Source organism: Rhipicephalus microplus, chromosome 9 (assembly GCF_043290135.1).
Source record: "Rhipicephalus microplus isolate Deutch F79 chromosome 9, USDA_Rmic, whole genome shotgun sequence".
NCBI classification, from domain to species: Eukaryota; Metazoa; Arthropoda; class Arachnida; order Ixodida; family Ixodidae; genus Rhipicephalus; species Rhipicephalus microplus.
In genome coordinates, this window is record NC_134708.1 from 11,003,847 (window position 1) to 11,025,956 (window position 22,110).

The window sequence follows — 22,110 nt, forward strand, 5'->3', positions numbered from 1 at the left end:
TAATATCTGAACTTTTACGTCCCAGAACCCCGCTGTGATTATGAGAGACGCCGTATAGTGGAGGGCTCCAGAAATTTTGACCATCTGTTTTTCATTAACGTGTACTAGCATCGCGGAGTACGTGGGCTAATGGTCTTACGGAGTCTTCGCTTCGTGAGACCATTTGGCCTCGTAAGACCAACGCCTGTTACGTTCATTCCGGGCGCATTCATTTCCGCCGCAGAGTTTTCGGGCCACCGTACTCGTGCTGCTGTGTCTTCTCCCGACTGCGATGGGCCAGACCATCTCGCAGCTTGTGAACCAATTGTGCAGTAAGTCCCGTCCGTCTTTACTCAGCGTTGCTAATTAGTACTGCGTGATTCAGCAAGCTGGGGTGGCTAGATTATATATATATATATATATATATATATATATATATATATATATATATATATATATATATATATATATATATATATATATATATATATATATATATATATATAATTGAAAAGGAACGTTTGTGCGCGTAACACTGGCCGTTTCAAACTATCCAAGAATGTCTACTAGATATACAGCTGCCAAGTGCCATCGTTCTTCCTTTTGCTAATTGGTAAAGTACCAGCTACTCGTCCGTAAGGTGCCGTGTGCACCTGCACACACTTAGTAATTAGTGCAGAACTTGGGACCACCGACTCGTTGCGCGAATCACTTTCGACGCCAGGTGCGACTCTAAGATTCTGCCGCGCAATAACATATGCGCTAGGGAGACTCCTTCCAGTATATGATACTCCTGTAGCATTCCTTTGCCCCCGTCAGGTTTCAAGCAATGACGTGTCTTTGTTGTGGTAAAACACCTACTTGCCGCGAAGACAGCCGGGTTTCCATTCTCACTTCGAAGCAATTTTTTTATATTTCTTAATTTAGAAAAGATGATAATTTTTTCGCTCAAAACCACGCAAAACCGACGCCAACTGCGGAATTTCAGCAAAACGAGCTCTCTAACGCTGTTGCGTAAAAAAAAAAAAAAAGACAACCACCTGTTTTGTAGCAGAGAGTTACAAAGATTTAGCGGTTGTCATGTAACTTGCATCACACGCAAGCAAAACCAACGTTAATAACTTCAAAATCGCACTTCAGAGTTTTATTTAAAATAAATGAAATGCGCAGTTTCTTCATAAAACCTATTTTACTGTCATATTGAAGTCCATGCCTCCACTTATGCATTCCCTTCGTTGCCCTTTTTATTGACATAGCGATTCTCATCAATTATATCATGTCTATTTTTGTTATGTTCGTCATGTTTTTCTCGCACGATTTGTCAATTTATGGATATTTCATTCGTCGTTATATTTTTTCGCTTCCCGTGTACTCAATGAGCTAATTTTCTAACACTTCCAGGAATAACTGTCTTAATCGTTTTTATTATTTACTTAGCGTGTTGTGGCTTTTGCTGTTCCCCCTGAAATTTGTTAAATGTTTCATTGTAAAATTCTGTATTTGTAAATTCCGTATCTACAACGAAGTTTTTATTGTATGTGCAAGCGTTTGCCCCTACCCTCTTCAATGTTCGTTCACGCGCAAGGACATGTCGAATAAATAAATCCGCATGGATCACTCAGAAAGGAAGTTTTGTAGTTGTCAAAAAAATTTTGTCTTGTGCCGGGGATCAAACCCGGGGACCAACGACTTTCCGCGGCGATCGCTATAACAAGTGACCTAACCAGGACACTAGCAATATAGCTTCGTGGGGGCGAATCGATCGCAACTCGAAGGCCGGGGTTACCAAATATTGCACATTAATTCAACTAAATCCAGCAAGGTTCACAGCATATCACGGAGTCAATGATGATGAGGGGAACGAAGCGCTCGTCAGTCCGTCCGTGCTAACGTCTGTTCGTTCGTTTTTGCTTCCGTCCATCCGTTCGTGCGTCCGTCCGTGCTCCCGTCCATGCACCCGTCGGTCCATGCAGTGAACACTCCAATTACCTCCACGTTGCATCTTTTCATAATATACTTATATACAAGTACCACCATCCAGCGGACATTTCAAGAACTAAACGAGATGTGGCTGCCTACTACGACGACTACTACTACTGCAACAATATTAACAGTATTACCTATAGTTGGGTCATCTTGGCGCTGAGCCAACGCTACGTGCAGTCCAGCTAGGGCTGCAGAGGTTGCCTCTTTTCCTTTCGTCAACCTATCCTCCTCCTCCTCTGCGTGATTTTTTATTATGCACTTTTTTGTGTAAGTTAGGCACAAACTCGTCCAAAAAATTTGATTAGATTAGAAAAGTCACAATTATACTGCTTAAGCTATATAATCAGCATTTTGTCATTCTTGATTTTTATTATACGTTTCTGGTTCCTGTATAATTTAGGCACAAACTCAACGGAGAAAATGTTTTGATTAGATTAGATACGCCACAGTTCCGCTGCTTAACGTAATCGGCACGCTATCATTCTATAAAAATTTGAATATAATTATGTACATACCACCAATCATTGCTTTATTCCTGCTTGCTTCGCATGCAGGTCAACGACATCAGCGACGCCTGGATGCCGTCACGTGCATCGGGGTTGAGACTAAATCTGAGGTAAATCCTATGTCTTTTATTCAGCTGCAAAACAACACAAATTTGTTCAACACAGGTTCTGTTACGTATCAAGATATAGACCGACATGATTTTTACCAAATTAGTGCAACGTACACCATAAAGTCGTTTACTTATTCAGGGAAATTTACGTGTAATGAAATGGAAAGTAGAGATTGAGCATCCCTTTTTGTTGTTGTTATCAAGTACTATACAGTGCTTGAATGGGCCTGTTGATACCAGTCGAGAGAAAACTAGAAACAGCGCGAACAAGATACCGGGCTGCGACAGACAGCGACTCACTTGTATTTTTTTTTCTTTTTCGGTTGTCGTGTCGCTGGCGTTGTTTCTAGTTTTAAATGTTATTTTTTTCTCAGTACTCTTCGTTGTTAAGTATCAAATTTACATTATTAAGTGTAATACCGCACTCATAAAAGGCATATGTTCACTATGAACTTGCCTTGACGATGAAGAGAATGAAGTATAAATGATATGTCAGGAGAGCGTCAAAGTTTTACTGTAAAGTAAAAGCCCAAACTACTTTGCCCCCCCCCCCCCCGCCTTTTTTTACCCCCTTTTCTGTATCACATGGAGTGTGATAACAGGCGACGGAAAGGGATGAACGAAAATGTTAGGTGGAGAGACAAGGGATGAAAAGAAAAACATGAGAAACGCGAGAGTGTCACGGTTGTTTAACGAGACGACTCCATCGCAGCAGTCGCAGAACGCTTTTATTACGTTCGCTTGTGACGCCCTGGAGGGTCCAACAGTTACTCCAGGGAACCATTTGCCGCTGCGATTCGGATATAGACTGGTTAATCAGTCATCGCTGGTCTTCGAGGGCTGTGATGGAAACAGGGCACTCACTTTGACGGGCGGAGGGGAAGGAGAGTACTCTAGGTCGCTTTTTCTGGCGCAAACATCGTATCCTCCGACGCTACAGGATGATCGATTGCCCACACTATACGGCTGGTCGTTGAGGCGTGCCGATGCCACGTCTCTAGGGAATTTCCACGGGAGCTGGGTCGAAGACAGCGACAGGGGATGTGTATACGATGTTTTCCTCGCTACTGCACTGGTGAACCGTGGCCGCACTTTGTCAACCATTCCGATGCAAAAAGCAAACAAGACTTGGAGGACATTCGAGTTTCGTCTTCAAGAGTATACGACGCGACAGCGTGATCTGGCCCAGTTCGCGTAGCCTTCTCATTCGCTATAGCCAAGCCGTGATGAAAAGAACAGCTTCGCGTGTAATGTTCCCTATTTTGAACATAGCCCACAACGCCTATACTGCGAGTGCAGTTACGAAGTAGCCGCTACGCCTTAAGTCGTCATTCTGCGAATTGGCGAAGTATACCCACGTTGCATCCGTAAGGCAATGCGCGTCCCTAAGCAGCTACACTCTTTGTTGACGTTGTTCCTTATGATTAATTATGTGAAACAGCTTTGTAATGGGCGGGCGTTAAAATCACCCATCCATTGCGAATTTCCCGTGGTGGCCCCGCCGCGGTGGTCTAGTGGCTAAGGTACTCGGCTGCTGACCCGCAGGGCGCGGGTTCGAATCTCAGCTGCGGCGGCTGCATTTCCGATGGAGGCGGAAATGTTGTAGGCCCGTGTGCTCAGATTTTGGTGCACGTTAAAGAACCCCAGGTGGTCTAAATTTCCGGAGCCCTCCACTACGGCGTCTCTCATAATCATATAGTGGTTTTGGGACGTTAAACCCCACATATCAATCAATCAAGCATTTCTAGTTTTCCCGTGGTGTGACAGTTGGTGTGATTCTACGCTTCTGGCACAACATATTACATCTGTTAGTGGGAACTATGGCGCGTCTCATGACACACGCACAATTTCCTTTTCCGTAAAGGCACCAACGTTGACGTTTCCCATGTTCATGTGGTAGAAGAGCCAAGGCAAGGGTCAGTGTGTTGCACGTAGTGTGACCTTATGATGCGCTAAAATGAGAGAAAATCGACGAAGAAAAAAAGAAACAGGACAACACAAGCGTGAACTTACAACCGTTTACTTGTGCGAAATCACGACGCAGTATATGCGCACAAAGAAAGGGGGATAAAAAAACGCAACATAAACACTCACACGTGCGAAAGAACTGCGCCACGAGAGGGGCTATCATCTGTCAACTCGACGTCTGTTAACTTCCTCACCCTGCAGGAGGAATGATGCTTTCGCTTCTGTAAGAAATTGTGATGGAGCGCTAACACAGCTGTCAATGCCGGCGTGTTGCATTGCATAAGTATGAGTGCTTTCGTTCTTTTCAAACAGGACATCATGAAACAATCGTGGTGCTATCAAACTTCGGATGAGGCTGACACCTGTTGCTATGAGTAGCCATGTTTCGGGCTGAGTAATATGCTTGCAGTTGTAGTTCTGCTCGAGTAGTCGAGCTTGATGCACCTTCCGCTTTGACCAATACACGTCTTTCCACAAAAAAAAAAAAAGCGGTATACGATAGACTCAATTTTCACATTCAATAAACTTGCCCTAATTGTTCAAACGGCACATAACTTATTAGACCACTGTTGGTTGTTGTTGACTTTATGGTACAGTGAAATTAACTTGTTAAGAGCCGTGAGAACTATGGGTATGTGGACCTCTTCGGGGTTTTATTTAGTCTGAGGGACACGTTATGAATGTATACGGCAACACAACAGGACGTTCTTTTGCAACAGGCCATTCATTGAACCCTTTGCAATGCACCGCGTCGGCGGCGACAGCTGTGTTAGCGCTCCTTCACTATCCCTTACAGAAGCGAAAGCATCATTCAAGCCAAACGTACTTGGGCAGGGAAGGTAAAAGACAGAACACCGTGGTCGTTTTAATTTTGTTTCTAACGGTTTTCACCGGTGGACTGGTGTTCGTCAGCGTTTGCGAACGAGTGCGATGCTATGCGAACATCCCCGCATCGACATCGTGGTGCAAGAAGGAAACGGTAGAGAGCGATACATTAGTGATGTTTTACAGTGGTGATATTTGCCGTGCCAAACAGTTAGAAGCTACACACTACTATCTGCCCTTGCGCAGTCACAAAAAAAAAAAACGAAGTGAAATTACTTTACCGCACACGATAGTCATGCGTGATAAAGAAGAATGGACACGCGACTGCGTGACAAATGAAAGTAGCGGACGATTTGCATCAGATACCTCTCTCATATCGACCAATGGAGAGCTCATTTCACTCTGGCGTCGCGTGACCAATCTGCTGACGTCATCAATCGTGCCGCAATGGCGCGAAACGCAAGGAGAAAATGACGAGCTTGTAGCGGCTGCATTTCAGATGGAGGCGGAAATGTCGAGGCCCGTGTGCTCAGATTTGGGTGCACGTTAAAGAACCCCAGGTGGTCAAAATTTCCGGAGCCCTCCACTACGGCGTCTCTCATAATCATATGGTGGTTTTGGGACGTTAAACCCCACAAATCAAATGACGAGCTTGTATTTGCTATTTTTACAGGCTGTAGGGGCCCTTTAAATACTTGAAGAGTCAAGCATTGACGTAGCCAGTAATGGGGGGGGGGGGGAGGGGGGCTGGAGCGCTGTAGAAACTTGGGCTTGACGACGAAGGAGAGTTGTATGAAGGAAAACACGAGAAGAGGACACAGTAGCAACTGAGCAGTGTGTCTTTCTCTTGTGTCTCCGTTCATTCAACGCTATTTTTTGTAGTAGGTATTAGAAAGATGGACCGATTTCTCTCCTCTCCTTCCCCCAAGATATTCTGGCTATACGCCTCATGGCGTCAAAGCTTGCGGTAATACTTTCGATTTGCGGTAAATATAACTATCCATAGATTTAATTTCACCCGTAGTGTCGTAACCGTGTTTATAGTCATTATCATGTATAATACATGCATCCGGCACAACCACTATCATATGTTAAGCGGCCCTTGACGTTATTATTAATGCCTTTTTCATTTGTTTATCTCTGCGAGAGCCAACTGAGACCGCTGCAGTGGCCCTTTGGAGCATTTTCTCGGACCAATGCAGTAGCCTGCAATTACGGCTTACTTAACACCGCCTGCCACACTCGCTAAGAAACCGTTTGCGTAGCTGGGGGATACAAAATGACAATGGGTTGCATTTGCATATCGCACAAAAGTAAGTGTGCAAGTGCCAGCATAATCGGCTTACCCCAAACGGGGTTTCGATTATCGGGTATTGCGTGCCGTACACATAAACGCTTTTAGATGGTGCCTTGCTTCGCTAGGCTTATGCCCCGGGCCAACTCTTGCCCTCCATGTAACCAAACTTGTTGCGTGAGAATGGAATGAAGTGTGCCTCCCGACGCGCTGGCGTTTCGCATGGCAATAAGGAAAAGTTCCTCTCCGCATTGCCGTACATGCGGGACGGGGAACGACGGCAGTGGCTTCGCACACGAGGAAGTGTGAGCGAACGACGTTGTAAACCTAATAGATATATTTTCACCCCCACGCAGTCGCTTAGATAAGTGCTGCACTGATCTGATTACATGTCCGATTAAGATAAGTTTCGTTGCTTGCCTTGAATGAACTGCCGTTTTTACTGAAGTGATACTGAAGGCTGCGTGCTGTGTTTTACGTACGTGTCGCCGCGTCCACGTCTGGGTATAACGCGCGAGCAGCCCGCCTTGCTCTGCGGCGCGACATTTGCGGCGGTTGCGGGCTCTGGCGTGGTGTGCCCAGGAGCATGCGTGGCTTTAGACATCTCAATTTCAAACAATGACGCGTTTCGATGCGTCATCTTTCGCAGTCGAGGTGCCTGAAGTTAATGCTGTCGCCTTTCAGTGTCGCCTGGATAAATATGCGGGCATTATGGTCGTTGTTTCTTGTAGCAACTGGAGTGTGAACCACTAAGCACATGGTTGAAGGTCTAATTATCGGCATAGAGGAAGGAAACAGTTCGGGGGGCAGCATTATTGCACAGACAGACAGACAGACAGACGGACAGACAGACGGACAGACAGACAGACGGACGGACGGACGGACAGACGGATGGACGGACGGACGGACGGGCGGGCAGATAGATAGATAGATAGATAGATAGATAGATAGATTTTCTCTTTTGTTTTTTGTGGCAATAATTCCTCTTCTACGTGGACTATTCAATCTTTGCTACTCGCTGTGTTAAGCACTTCCTTTCATGATTGTTTCAATTGCACTGGGACCTCTAACTCTGCGAATTATCGTGAGTGCTATCCTACTGTGCTTCGCACATGCAAAAAAGCATTAAAGACGCAAAACATCCTCAAACGGGACAGATCTCTGAAGTAATTTTCGTGTAGTCCATCATAATCCGTATTTCTTCTTAATCGCACACGAGAGCTTGTGACGGCTATTTAAGAGAAAAAGCAATACTTAGCTAGTGACTGCCTTCAATGTAACGTATTTACAAAATAGGGCAGTTGCGAAAGTTCATCGCGCGGAGGCAATCAAATCTTCCCCACTTGCATTCAGTTTAAACTTACCTGAAAGTTTGACAGTGACTTTTTAATTAAAGCGAACTGCACATCCAGAGAAGAGCTAATTTACATGGAATAAGCTTTCTCGGGGGCGTTCCTCGCGAACTGGTGAGACGTGGCAGCCGGAAAACTTCAAAGCAGGCGTGCCCACGGAAGTTCGCACCGAGAATTAAGCTGCCAGGAAGCCCGACTCAACGGAATACCATTTTGATGCGCGCATGATTTACGATCCGGCTGCAAACTTAACTATCGCGGAAGCTGCCGCTTCACACACTGACGGGAGATTCCACTTGCAGCTCAAAAACTCGTATGACGTCATTGCTAGAGCGGAACGTCACTGCCGCGTTCGTGTTCAATTTGAACCAAAGAATAAATGCAAGCTCCGCCCACAGCTGTCGCTAACCCAACCAGAGAAAACTTGCATACGTGGCTCATCCAACCGTATTTGCCCAATTCCTTGACGTCAAACACCTTACGTGTATTTCGGGTGGTTCATTTTCGTATACAGACCCACCATGGGATTCTTATGGTTACTGTCCTCGACTACTGATCTGCAAGTCGCGGGATCGAATCCCTGCCATGGCAGCCGTATTATCGATGAAGGCGAGGACGGTTAAAGCCCGTGTACTTTGATTCAGGTGCACGCCAAAGAACCCCAGGTGGTCGAAACTTCTGGAGTCCTCCACCACGGCGTCTCTCATAATCAAATAGTGGTTTTGGGGCGTTATTCCAACAATTTTTATATTCATATACGGACATATGTTTGTGTAACTAATTCTCACTGTGAATGTCCGCCCCGGTGGCACAGTGGTGCTGGGATGCTGACTTCAATGCCACGGGTTTTATCCCGACCATGGCGGTCGCTTTTCGATGGCGGCGTAGCGCTATAGGGCCTGTGTACCTAGTGATGCCAGTATACATGTAAAAGGTCGTCGATATTCTCTGAGTCCTGTACAACGGCGTCTCTCATAATCATATCGGGGCATTAGGGTGCAAATTATTATTATTATTATTATTATTATTATTATTATTATTATTATTATTATTATTATTATTATTATTATTATTACTATTATGTCAGTCAAAACTTCAACTTTTCGGTAAATTTCAGCAATACTTGAACATGAGTGTTCAGGGAAACGCGCTATTCTAAGTATGGATGAACAAACTTGTAATGAATCCCATGACTACCACGCGAAATGTTTACACTAGCAGAAAGAAGAAAGGTACCAAAAGATACAGCAGAAACTCTCCAGCACGACACTTTTTTACGTGTGAAAAGCGGGTGTGCTGCCGATCTGGGGTTGACGCTTGTATTTATTTTAAAATTGTACCCGTATATAATTGTGACACTATATGGTAGCGTGGTCAGAACATTGATAGACAGTGATGCAGTGGCAAAACAGAACCGTGAAGTGCCGCGTCCTCGGTCACTGGGGCCCACAGTGACATGGGCTAACCGCCGACACTGGGGAAACGGCCGTATACGTGCACGCATCGACAGGCTGGCGTGTATACGTACGACCCGCCTTGTCATTTGTTCATCCGCCGAGGTGAAGCAGTGGCCATGGTGCTCGGCTGACGACTCGAAGGTAGTGGGTTCGACCCTGGCCGCGCAGGGCGATCACATTTCAACGGAGCTGAAATTCCGGAGGCTCGAGTACTATGAGATGTTAGTGCGTGTTAAAGCAGATCAACTGGTCCGAATTTCCGGAGCCCTACACTACGGCGTCTCTCATACGCAGTTCTGGGACGTCAAACCCTGGATGGTACTACCACTGCATTTCATTCGATTTGCATGGTGGTGATGTGTCAGACGTGACGTCACATCGCCGCCATAGTTGCCAGGATGACGTGACGTCGAGCTGCATCGGTTGTAAGTAAACTCTCCGCTTCCCTAGAATATTTCAAGCTATATAGCATGCAGGACGAGACACACAGACGAAAATATAGAAATAAAAACAGATATTTTTGATTGTTTGATTGATTTGTGGGGTTTAACGTCCCAAAACCACGATATGATTATGAGAGACGCCGTAGTGGAGGGCTCCGGAAATTTCGACTACCTGGTCGAGGTGGTCGAAATTTGCACCCGAATCTGAGCACACGGGCCTACAACATTTCCGCCTCCATCGGAAATGCAGCTGCCGCAGCCGGGATTTGATCCCGCGACCTGCGGTTCAGCAGCCGAGTACCTTAGCCACTAGACCACCGCGGCGGGGCGATATATTTTTTAGCTTGACGTGATGTATAAACTCTGGTACTGTTTAATCAGTGAAGGGAAAAATACGACAAACGCTAATGCCACTAACTAATGTTGGCCAACATTCAGGTATTTACCATTCAGCCAACGTCATAGATCGTTTAACCGCATACGCTTGATAACGAGCGCTGACAGTGTGCAGGTAAATACGGCAGTTGAAGTACCGAGGCTAAGTGAAACCGGTCGCTCAGACTGCACTGCGTTCGACATCGTATATTTTTGGCAATAAATCATTACAACCTCGTTGCAGAGTGTGAGTTGAAGAGAACAAGGAAGTGATTAAAATTAGGAAGGCTTACTGCGTGTATAATAGACCACAAAAGGACGTCAAATAAACGCATATTTGGATGGGCATCATTGCTATATAAAATGGGACCTATATAATATAGATCGTTCTTGTTGCGAATAGAAGTTGGTAAAATTAGTGTTAACGTTCAGATAATGACGTCAAGTTAGTTGCTGTTAGTTTTTAAATCACTAACTCAATAACTGCGAAGCCGGGGGATTACAACATTGATCGGCATGTTTATACGTCATAAAGATAGTCTGTGACTACCTGAAGTCGCCGTCGCGAACGCAAAAGCGTTGACGCGGTACGCACCCGACGTGCAAAAATCGAAGCGGCAACCATGTCGCCAGCAGCGTCCCGTTTTATCGAACCAACGTAGCAGACGCCGGAGGAAAGGGGGCAGATCCATAGAGGCATGCGCGAAACGTCATCTTCTATTCTATGCTGAGTTGGTAACCGGCGCAAGATATTCATCTGTTTGCGAAATGGTTCTCCATAGTTTAGCTTCGTTTGGATCGCTTTATCTTAGCAGATTACGGGCGCAGTCACGACGGGACAAAGCTGTCCGAACACGTGTCATGTGTGCTTTTGATAGCGCGTGGTATAAGCGTGTACTATACCTCCCTTTGCACAGTCAGCTGTACTGCACCGAACTAATCTCATACGCGAGCATGCGCATTACTTCAACGTCAGTTTCAAGCGTGTGACAGCATTATTAAGTGATTCAAAAACAATGCAGCGCCGCGACCGCTCTTGTTTTTTTTTTTTTTTGTATACCGGTCATCGGTCCACAGTGGCATGCGTGGTGCGGTGCGCATGTGTGCGCTCCACTTTAAACGGCGTATAATATGCTGCAGATCGCTACAGGCGCAGGAATGATCAAGGGACGTACTGAATCGGTTGCAGTTCCCAGGCAACCTGGCCAAGTGCGTTCGGGCCAGCTTCAAGGCTGAACGTCAGCTGAAGGACTTCGGCCTCGGCGCACTGTGCGGTGGTCCAACGCTCGCCTCTGAAGGCCTCGTGGACAGAGCCGCCCCGGTGAGCAATGTAAGTTCTTTGCTTCGTATTTCCTTGTTTTGTTACAGCTCGTTCTCGCTTGCCCATTTCTTTACACCGCGTTGGGTTACTTATTATTCTTGGTTGATTCGCTCTGCCCGCTTCCGCGCCTCGTATCGATGCTGATCGCCCAGAGAACGGGACGCGTTGCCATGTTTACCCGCCCGAATATGTAGGCGAACGCGTGCGAAATACACGCAGGCGTCGATGGGCTATGGCGAATACGAGTGACCATAGGCAGCGGATACTGAACCTCATTTTTCGTTATAGGCTTCGTTTGGAGAACGTATTACGCCTGCGATGAACGTCGGGACACGAAACGTCGATGATCCCTTCATCAATAAGTGGTTACACAAAAAGAAATAAAAGGAAAATAGAAATTGTTGTGTGCTGGCGCAGCTTTATGGGCTTACGATTACGGTGAACTAACTTTGACGATGTGTTTCAATATAGGGAACTTACGATGAGCCAATGATTTCGGACTGGGTCAAACTGGTTGCACGAACTTATGAACGTCGCTTAACTCCGCGGATATTGTATAGCCTGGGCCGAGAAGAGGTCGAACAACGCAGATATGCTCCACAATAGCGTAAGTCGATTAAAAGCTGCAGCACATTGCAACAGGTGCCGTTTTTGTCGTTATTCGATGTCGCAAAGAATGCACGGGCCTTAGTGTTGCGAAAGCAGTCACTAAGCTAAGTTCAATTAATCTGTGGATTGTCATGGGAACATAACATGTGCACTTCGTCGTTAACTTTCGGGGGCCGTGAAGTTTGATGGGATTGGACATGCTGCGTAAAAAATGATGCAGTGTGTGACCTATACGTGGTTTCTATGTTGAACTCTGCGAACTGTTATTACCGGCGGTTTGGATGACTTTGGGAGTTTATCGTACAGTATAAAGGCGATGTTACAATTATCACCTGTTATGTTAGAGTTCCTGATTTAATCTTTATTCGAAGTGTTGTCTTTAGCTGCACATCAAGAGAAGCACGCGAGCGGTTTCGCAGCTCGTCTCCGACGAACATCTACCCAACGCTGTTAAGTATGCTACATACTGTGCTTCAGTTTCGTGATAATAAAACCTGCACAGCTGGTATTTGCTGCACTACACGTTAACCGCCGAAAAAAGACGGAGAATGCGAGCATGCAGATATGAACAAAGATATGCAGTTTCAAATTATTGGTTCTTTAAAGCTGCAAATAAGGCTCTTATTTAAGTTTTTAAGAAAATAAAGACAACGAACCAGTTTGTTATATTTTGTTACGTGTATTTTAATCCGAAAGAAACGTACCTGCTTGCTTCATTTCAAAGTTAGGAGTAGAAATAAATGTTGCAGCAATTTTATAATTTGAAGGCACTGCGTTTGGTTACAGCCACAAAGATGTCTTCACTGTAGTGTTGGATTACATGAACAAAGAAAAAAAAATTACCACGTTAGTACATATTTATTGATATTATTGCTCCGAAGCCTTCGTTATATCGTTTCAAAAAAGTAGGCTGACTACTTTCACGTTTAACATTTTCATTTATTAGTTGTAATTTTTTAGTCTGAAGTTACAATGTCTGATTTTTAGCTGCATAGGCCTTTCTTTAGATGTCCTGCTACTCGGTTCTTGGCTGCAGTCTCCTTTTGTGGGTGAAATAAAGCCGTCGACGGCCACCCTTCGGGTAGAAAATAATCTTTGAATAAAAATACGAGCATGGCTGAACACAAGAAAATAAGGGATATTGATGTTTCGGTGTGGCAGCCTTGTTGAGAATTAAAAGTGAAGAAAGGAAGCTAGGCATATAAATACCACTTTATATGGACATGGCAAGGGTTACAGTCGCAACGCTCCCGTCACCTCCTGCAAGCCGACCTTCGCTACAGCGAGACAACCAGTTGCGAGTTTTAGATACATAACACATTACACCAGACACTTCATTTATTACACAATACCGGACTAACGGTGCACATTTAATACACATATACGCACAACATATTATGCCTTAAGGGCAAGTATTTGTCACAATAAAAAAGTCTCAAGCACCTAACCTAAAGATCTTGAGTATGTGTTGGGTATAGATTACTCTGATGGCGCTGACTCTAGTTGTGAGTCAGCGCCATCACAGTGAACACATCCTCCCCGCCATTACCATCAAAACGAAGACGCGCACAACTTTTGGGTGGTGGCGCTTTTTAGCCCAATCGATCTTGCGACCTCGCAGAACCACATCGAACGAGACGACGTGCATTAGCAAGAGGAAAAGTCAAGCGGGCAGGCAGGCAGGCAGTCGAGACCAGAGTACGCCTCTTCCTGATGTCGCGTAATGTCGCTCGACCAGGCGGCGAATTGGCGCGAAAACCCGTGGGACTGTGCCTTTCCGCGCGAGATCAGTCGAGCACGGCGGAGGAGACCCAGATATTCGGCATTCCATTAGCCGATGCGAAGAAATAAAGGGTGTCGCGTTTTCATCTGGCACGCTGCCCGATTTCCTCTGGCAGAACGGGGCCGAACGCGTCGCGTAGAATATATCGCCGATTCATTTCTTCTAGCCGAGTAAACTGTTGTAACCGGCCGTAGAATATCCGTGGTCACCGGAAAACTGTCGTCAACATCAACGGGCGTGGGCACAGAAGTCGGGCGAGTACCATTAGTCACTACTGATTGATTGATATGTGGGGTTTAACGTCCCAAAACCACCATATGATTATCAGAGATGCCGTAGTGGAAGGCTCTGGAAATTTCGACCACCTGGGGTTCTGTAACGTGCACCCAAATCTGAGCACACGGGCCTACAACATTTCCGCCTCCATCGGAAATGCAGCCGGGATTCAATCCCGCGACCTGCGGGCCAGCAGCCGAGTAGCTTAGCCACTAGACCACCGCAGCGGGTCCATTAGTCATTACTGGTTCTCACGAATTGAACAGGACAACAGTTAACCCAAGCGATAGCTTACAGTACAGTTTAGCAAGTGGGTGGGAAAGGGAAGTGACGTAGAGGAAGTCAGAAGTGAGGGGACGAAGAAAGAAAGAGTAAAGCACACCATAAAAAAAGAATAATAAAAAAGACAGATAAAAATAGAGAGTGAGAAAAATTGATAGAAAGAGGAAGCAAGAAATAGAGATAGAGATAATGAATAGAAAATAGCGAAAGAGAAAGCAATAGGGAGAGGAAGAAAGGAGCATTTTCAGCTCCGCGCCACTTCAGTTTTCCCACGTAGCTGTGCTGCTTCTTTATGTACGGTTTAATTGGCGGCGGAACTTTATTTACCGGGTTTTACGCGCTAACGATGTAAAAAAACCGCATGGTCGATGTACCATAATACGTCTATATTTTACTAACAGTTGCAAGACGCGTAGGAGGGACGGTGTATGTATATATGGATATTGCGGTAGGGTTTTGCTTACGCGCTGAAACACCCCAGAGCGACTCGGGCTATCGGGTAAGCCGTGGTGTCGCATTGCAGATTAATTTCGACCATCTGGCGTGCTTGAACTTGTGCTGAAATCGCCCAAGTAGAACACGGGCCCCGGCTAGCACAGCGCCTCCATCGAAATGCGACTGCCGTGGCCATAGGATCAAAGAAGCGATATATTGCGGTATGCTAATGGGTTTTAGCCTTTATTCGGCAGAAGGGAAACTTGTGGCGTTGGGGAGTAACGGCAGACGCAACGTGTCACCAGATGGCATATAAGCAGATTACGACATTTGTCGCGAATGGTAGATAGATAGATAGATAGATAGATAGATAGATAGATAGATGCGGGAGACGTGGCGTGGCTCATACGCCATGTTTATTCTATCTCTGACTTCTTCCTTCTCTGCCTCTACCAACCATCGCTTGATACGTCACACGATTCCCCCTCCCCCCGAAAGAAGGCATGAATTATGAACAAGAAAAAGTAAACAGGGAGAGGTTGAAAAGTCGCAAATGTCAAAAGTCAAAATTGGTTCTATGCTCCAGAGGAGTTCCGTAAACTTTCAATGACTTCAACGGAGAGTGCAGCAGTCCGGTTAACGCAGGAGTTCTGGTGGGCGAGGCTGACTGTTGCGTTTTGGATGGCATAACCACACCCTTGACATCTGCACTGATGATAACACGATTTGAGGTCTTGTGAGGAACGAACAAGGTTTGAAATCTGTGTAGCATTGGATTGACGGATGTCTTTGGCATCGGATGCAGCACCGTCGTGGCAACAGACGCGTTGCTTCTAAAATGCGTGCTTCTTGACGGATTGTGACGGCGTGATGCCTGCAGGCTGGCGGTATGCAAGAAGTGCTTCCGCAGCTTTCTTGGCGTTTTCCGTGGTGTTGCGGTCTGTTTAACTGCAGGCGCAGTGAGCGTCTCTGGCGACTTACCTCTGTGCGAGAAAATTTGACGTCTTGGAATACTTTTTGGGTTAGAGATCTTATTTTCTGCTGTTCTTCAATTGGTGAGTGTGCTTCCGTTGAATTTTGCGTTCGTCGATGCCTTCGTTGCAGTCTATTTTGTTGTCGCATGAGGGTGCGTGCTCGGCTATGCTTGCTTTGCTGATGCTGCTCAGGAGATGGCTGTATTGGCAAGCCTTTCGGAATGGGACATTCATTTACTTCGAGGTTTGACGCGTCCTGTAGACAGCTGATGCATGGTGAACAGGTTTCTTGCTTATCGGGCATGGTTGTTGGTGCACCATCATTGCTAGCCTGCTTTTCAGAGGCTTCTGTGACGTGGTTGATTACGGACGCTTCTGAAGAACAACTGTGTACGAAGTTTTATGTGTGATTTGCTTCTGAATTGGTTCGATTATTGGATTGGTTACCACTGCATGAGGGTACCACATGTGACGTCGCATCTCCAGGTTGAAAATGCAAATTTTGGCAAGTCTGCGGTGCCGTGGAAATGAACTCTTGCGACAAAAAACATTCAGAGTTGACAGATCGTTCATCAGGGGCTTCTTCTTCGCGGTTCACTATGAGTGGTTCTTGCGCCTGGTAGCATGCGACGTTCGATGCGTCTGAGCCTCCTGTGTTTGGAGTTTCTGGTGGCTGCGCGCACTGGACGGCAACACCGCAACAGGGGTACTTCGGTAAGGTTTGAGTTGTGAATGACCCGCTTTCTGTGCAACTAACTGTGCAATTCTTGCAAATTCTTAAGATTAAATCTATTTCATAATATTTATATTGGTAGCACTGGTTTAAATAAAGACGTGTACATTAAAGATCCCACTTATGTATCCTCTCGCCTAGATCACTCCCGCAAAGTTCGCGAATACCGTTGTCGCATAAATACTTACAAAAACTCCTTCTTCCCAAAAACCACACACGAATGGAACAACCTCCCAGAATATATTGTATCCACCCCGCCACCCTCATTTCAAAATGCTCTGTCACAATTTTTGTTGAAATGAAATATGCCAATTTCTGTTTGCATTTCTGTTTGTGTTTTACTTTTCCTTGATTGCCTCATGTTCCCGAGAATGTGTACACACTGTATAAGCTGAGCATGCTTACTTGTTTTGTTATCGGTATTCATACCCTGTATCAATTTCAAGTTTTATGTCTCCTCCCCCCTACTGTAATGCCCAAACTGGGCGCTGTAGGTACTCGAATAAATAAATAAATAAATAAATAAATGAATAAATGAATAAATGAATGAATGAATGAATAAATGAATAAATGAATGAATGAATAAGTGAATAAATAAATAAATGAATAAATAAATAAATAAATAAATAAATAACGATGCGAGCTGTTCTGGCGCATGAATCTGGGTGGTAAGTCCAGGGCTCGGCGTCACAATGGTCGGATAGAGCTCCGCAGCTCTATCCCGACCATTGTGAGAGTGCTAGATGTGAGATGGACATTTTGAGTCACGAAAGAGCCAAGCGATGGAAAACCAGGAGGCGGGCCAAGTCTGCGAGATTGGGAGTAAGCTACTCCAGTGCGTGAAGACTGATTTTCACTCTTTGAGTCGTCACGGCGTTGGTCGGCATTTTCCTCATGTGTCAGCTGGTCTACCATGAACAAGGCGTCCTTATGACATGAATGGCGACCGTTAAGAGCCTTTGAAGAGCTGCGTCGTAGAAAACCAGGTGGTAGACCATTTATGCGAGACGAAGCATGAAAGGCATCAGTAGGGTGAGCGACGTCTCGTGTCGTATGTTGAAGCGATGACTTCGGAAATGCTGACTTTCGCACAGAAAGGATGCGCGCTTGATGGTTAGGTGTTTCCCAATATACGCATGACCTTCTGTAAGTAAACTCATGTGCCACTTTGTCTTGAGGCAGTTCTCGACTAGATAGATAGTCTCCTTACTACCCTTTTTTTTTAGTGTTGGTAACCTCACCATAACATCTATGTTTTTGTTAGCTTAAACATTTTGTAAAAGTGAGCGTATTCTTTGTTGACAAAAAAAAAAAGAGAAAACACGAGGCGTTAGCTGCACCTTTGTGGTGGAGACCTTAATGACCCCTTCGAGGCAGAATCGCTGATAAGATAAGAAAAGAAAAAAAAAGACCCCCCATTATCCTTGGTTTCACCGCAAGCTAGATTCGTTGTTTTCGTTTTGCTAGTTCATTACAGATAGGTATCGTCACTAACATCTTCAAGATGATAGTTTGAAAGTGCACTGTCATCTAAATCTTATTCGAAACGGGCGTATCGTTTTTCGTTGAATGAAAAATAGTAAAAAAAAGAGAGAAATGCGGCTAAGAGTTTGAGATGTCTTGAATGTTTAAATGTGTGTTCAACATTAGGCTCTATTGTGTTGGTGCTGCTTGGTATAAAAATGTCTCCTCAGTCTTTTTTTTCTGCTTGTGGTTTATCCAGGACAAAACCCATTTCCCGGAAGTTTGTTTTCGCCGTATTGTATAGCAGCGCATGGTGACAAATAAAGAGCTAGTTTTTTTTGTTGCGCTTGAAAAAGAGCGTGACATTGAAATGAGAATGAGAGAAGTAAAAACAGAAAGAGAAAGATGAAGGTAATAACAGAGGATCAGAGTAAGGCCGATAAAGATATAGAGAGTGAGAGAAAGAGCTAGAAAGATGAAACGAGAAACAAGGGGATGCAAATAAAATGGAAGATAGAGGAATAAGAAAGAAAGACCGGGAAAGAAAAAAAGGCGAGAGAAAAAGCAATGGGGATGGGTGAGTGCGGAGGAGGAATAAAGTGTATTTTTTGCATGCAAAACTTCATCATTATATTTATCTTCATGTTAAATGTGTTTACATAATCCTGTAGTTATTTTGTTGTTCATCTGTATTTCCGCGCCTCCCCTCTATAATGTACAAATGTACCTTTAGGGCAAATAGATAAATAAATAAATAAATAAATAAATAAATAAATAAATAAATAAATAAATAAATAAATAAATAAATAAATGCAACCAGCTCTGCGGCAGCCTCAGTATTCGCACCACGACTTCTCATGGATGTACGGTTTATTGGTGGCATAATATTAACTATAGGGGGCCTACTATGGTGGTCTAAGGGTTATGGATCTTCAATTCTGACCCACAGGTCGCGGGATCAAATCTCTGCAGCGGCGGCTGCATTTTCGATGCAGGCGAGAATCCTCGTGGCCCATGTACTTACATTACTATGTACACGGGCCTTAAGTGTTCCAAAATTTCGAAGCACTCCAGTACGGCGTTTTCAATAACATAGTGTTTTCGGGAAGTTATACCGCAATAACTACTATCAATAATTGTAGGGTTTTACGTCCCAAAACCACTGTATCGCTATCAGACACCGTGGTGAAGGACTCGATGTACACGGGTCTCGGGTATATCTCTTTCATTGAAACGCGCCTCCGCAAGCGGGATTCGATCCCGCGACCTGCGCGTCAGTGGCCAAGTACCATAATCACTATATGGACCACCGGGGCGGGAATCTTCGCAGATACACCTCAAATACAGTAATAGCAAATCGAAACGTGATAATTTAGGGCCAAGGAGCGTGCTTAATTTCGCGTCTTGCGTCTGCAGGACGTATTGGCGTATTTTTCGGTTTCGCGTCAGAAGCAACGTTATCTCCAGCGCCAGATTTCAGTGACATAACGCGGCTATCACGAGAGATTTACGAACCGTAGCAGTCATGTCTAACGATGTTACATTTTAATCCATCTTCTTTAGTTTTAATTATGATGTGTTGTTGTTTTGTTTGTTTCAATAAACGCCTGAATTTTTATTATCTATGAACGCGCAATGCCTGGCAAATGTTGCAGTGCGTGTCATAGCAATATAACGAACAGTGATAAGCCATTTACCTTTGCATGGCGGCTGGAAAGCGCGAAAAAGAACGGAAAGTTATACCTAAATCTAATTCAAATTTATTATATATGTGCGGGTGTGCATTAACTTTCCTATTATGTACAGCATCGATCGTTGTGAATTGGTTGGATTGAAACGCGGGCGTGTAAACACGAGTCATGTGAAGCAAGGAATGATGGGAATGAACCAGGTGCGTACGGTAGCCTTGTGTTCTTTCCAACGTTGTACTGCTCCGCTATTGTATTATTGTCCAATACTAATGACGCGTGGATCGACAAAAACACCTCTTGCTTCGAATGGTCTCAAAGAACGTCATTTTAAATGGCTAAGACTTGGATACCTGGTCATCCAGTTATTTATTGGTGGTTGATCGTATACTTTGACAGCGTAAGCGATAACTAAGAGCGGACTGCGGGTCTCTTGTGTCCAATCGGTGCTTCCTGTCTTTCATTAGCAGCGATTGGCACACTCCGAAAGGAAATACCGGTATATCACTGCGTGCTTCGCACATCTCCAGGTTTCCCTCTTGCGCAACAACTCGATGAGCGCCATCGTCAACGCAGCCGCATGTGTAAGCGCTAGCGCACTCTGCTTCGCATCGATACATGGTTCCCTTTAGTGGAAGATGGTGTAACTTTTACCTTATCGGTTGTAAGCTTTTATTGCGTTTGATGAACAAAGAAGGCTAGTATTCACGAACCAATGTTGTCGTACTCTTTCACCTCTTTAACATTTTTGTGCCTTTATAACGCACGTAGAGGATTGAAACTTCAGGAAAGCTCTAGCTAAGACCAGGGTTCCTTTGTGAATACGGCATTTAATCTTTACAGCAGAACAGAGCACCAAGAGCGACTGGTAATGCAAGTAATTCCTAGCTCCTGCACCTTTTTATGATTTGGTGTATGTATCTTTTTTCATTTTTGCTGCACAAAATTATCAGAGCAGTCGAAGTTGTGTGGACAGCGCCTTGCCTGTTGGTCCAAGGTAAATACGCGCTGGGAAACACAAACAGAAAATGCGAGGAAGAGCGTAGGCAAACACGCGCGCTCATAATTAAGGAACTCAAGGGAAAAGCTTTGTGCAAGTCCGTTTTCTAGAGCGTCCAGTCACGGGGCATCTTCACAGAGGTAGTGACGCGCTCCAATGGAACCTTGTGCAATAAGTCAGTAAGTGGTTTTGTTGAACGATCGTACTCACAAAAAGTGATGGTTAAGTGAAACGGTATAGTCAACTGAAAAAAAAAAGAAGACTGGATTCGGAAAATTGGTTTCTGGACCATATGTAGATAGGTAGATATCGTAGAAATTTCCGTGGTGGTACGCCTGACATGTTACTGTGTATGTCCAGCGTGAAGAGTGCAATGATATGTGCAGTGCACGACATGTAGATAACACAAGCTATTGATTGATTTGTGGGGTTTAACGTCCCAAAACCACCATATGATTATGAGAGACGCCGTAGTGGAGGGCTCCGGAAATGTCGACCACCTGGGGTTCTTTAACGTGCACTCAAATCTGAGCACACGGGCCTACAACATTTCCGCCTCCATCGGAAATACAGCCGCCGCAGCGGGGATTTGATGCCGCGATCTGCTGGTTATAGCAGCCGAGTACCTTAGCCACTAGATCACCGTGGCGGGGCGTGTACCTAACTCAGGGTAACTCCGAGTGACCTTTTGTGGAGTCTATATATACTCGGACTAACCATTGCAAGGTGCACAAAAAGAAAGAAATAGGCATATATGCATGCGACGGTAAGTTATGTCTTATCAGTGTGAGGTCGCGAAGCGATTTTCGCCATGACAGGCGTGGTAGTGGCGCATTGCAGATTAATTTCGACCATCTGGCATGCCTGAGCTTGAGCACTTGAGTCTCCAGCATTTCGCCTCGATCTAAAAGCGACTGCCGTGGCGCGGGTGGAACCAGTGAAATATTGAATTATGTTAATGGGTTTTTCGATTGACTAGATGGCAACGTTTGTCGTTGGGGTTGAATGGTACTTGAAGCAGACACTAAACGGTGGTACAGCTGACGGTAGCAATCATGGGGAATATTAGAAAACGAGAGATAGGGTGGAAGAAAAAATATGTAAACGTAAGGAAAGAGAGGAAGATACGAAGAAATAGAGTGAGAATAAAAAAGACTGAAAAAAAGAAAAGAAAGGAGTTGCTTCCCCTCTCATTTTTTTTGTTAGCAGCCTCACCTAAACATCTATATTGTGGTTAATGCAACTAGTTT

At 44.9% G+C, this 22,110-nt stretch overlaps 1 protein-coding gene across 1 annotated transcript in view; it reads left to right on the plus strand.

Annotated features, from left to right (window-relative positions):
* The first annotated feature begins 229 nt into the window (after window positions 1-229).
* LOC119164856 (uncharacterized) overlaps window positions 230-22,110 on the plus strand; it is a 38,824-nt gene continuing 16,943 nt past the window's right edge. Inside the window, exons 1-3 of the mRNA XM_075872726.1 lie at window positions 230-311; window positions 2,520-2,581; window positions 11,485-11,625. Coding sequence (XP_075728841.1) covers window positions 272-311; window positions 2,520-2,581; window positions 11,485-11,625 — 243 coding nt within the window. The 5' untranslated portion in view covers window positions 230-271. The remainder of the gene's footprint in view (window positions 312-2,519; window positions 2,582-11,484; window positions 11,626-22,110) is intronic.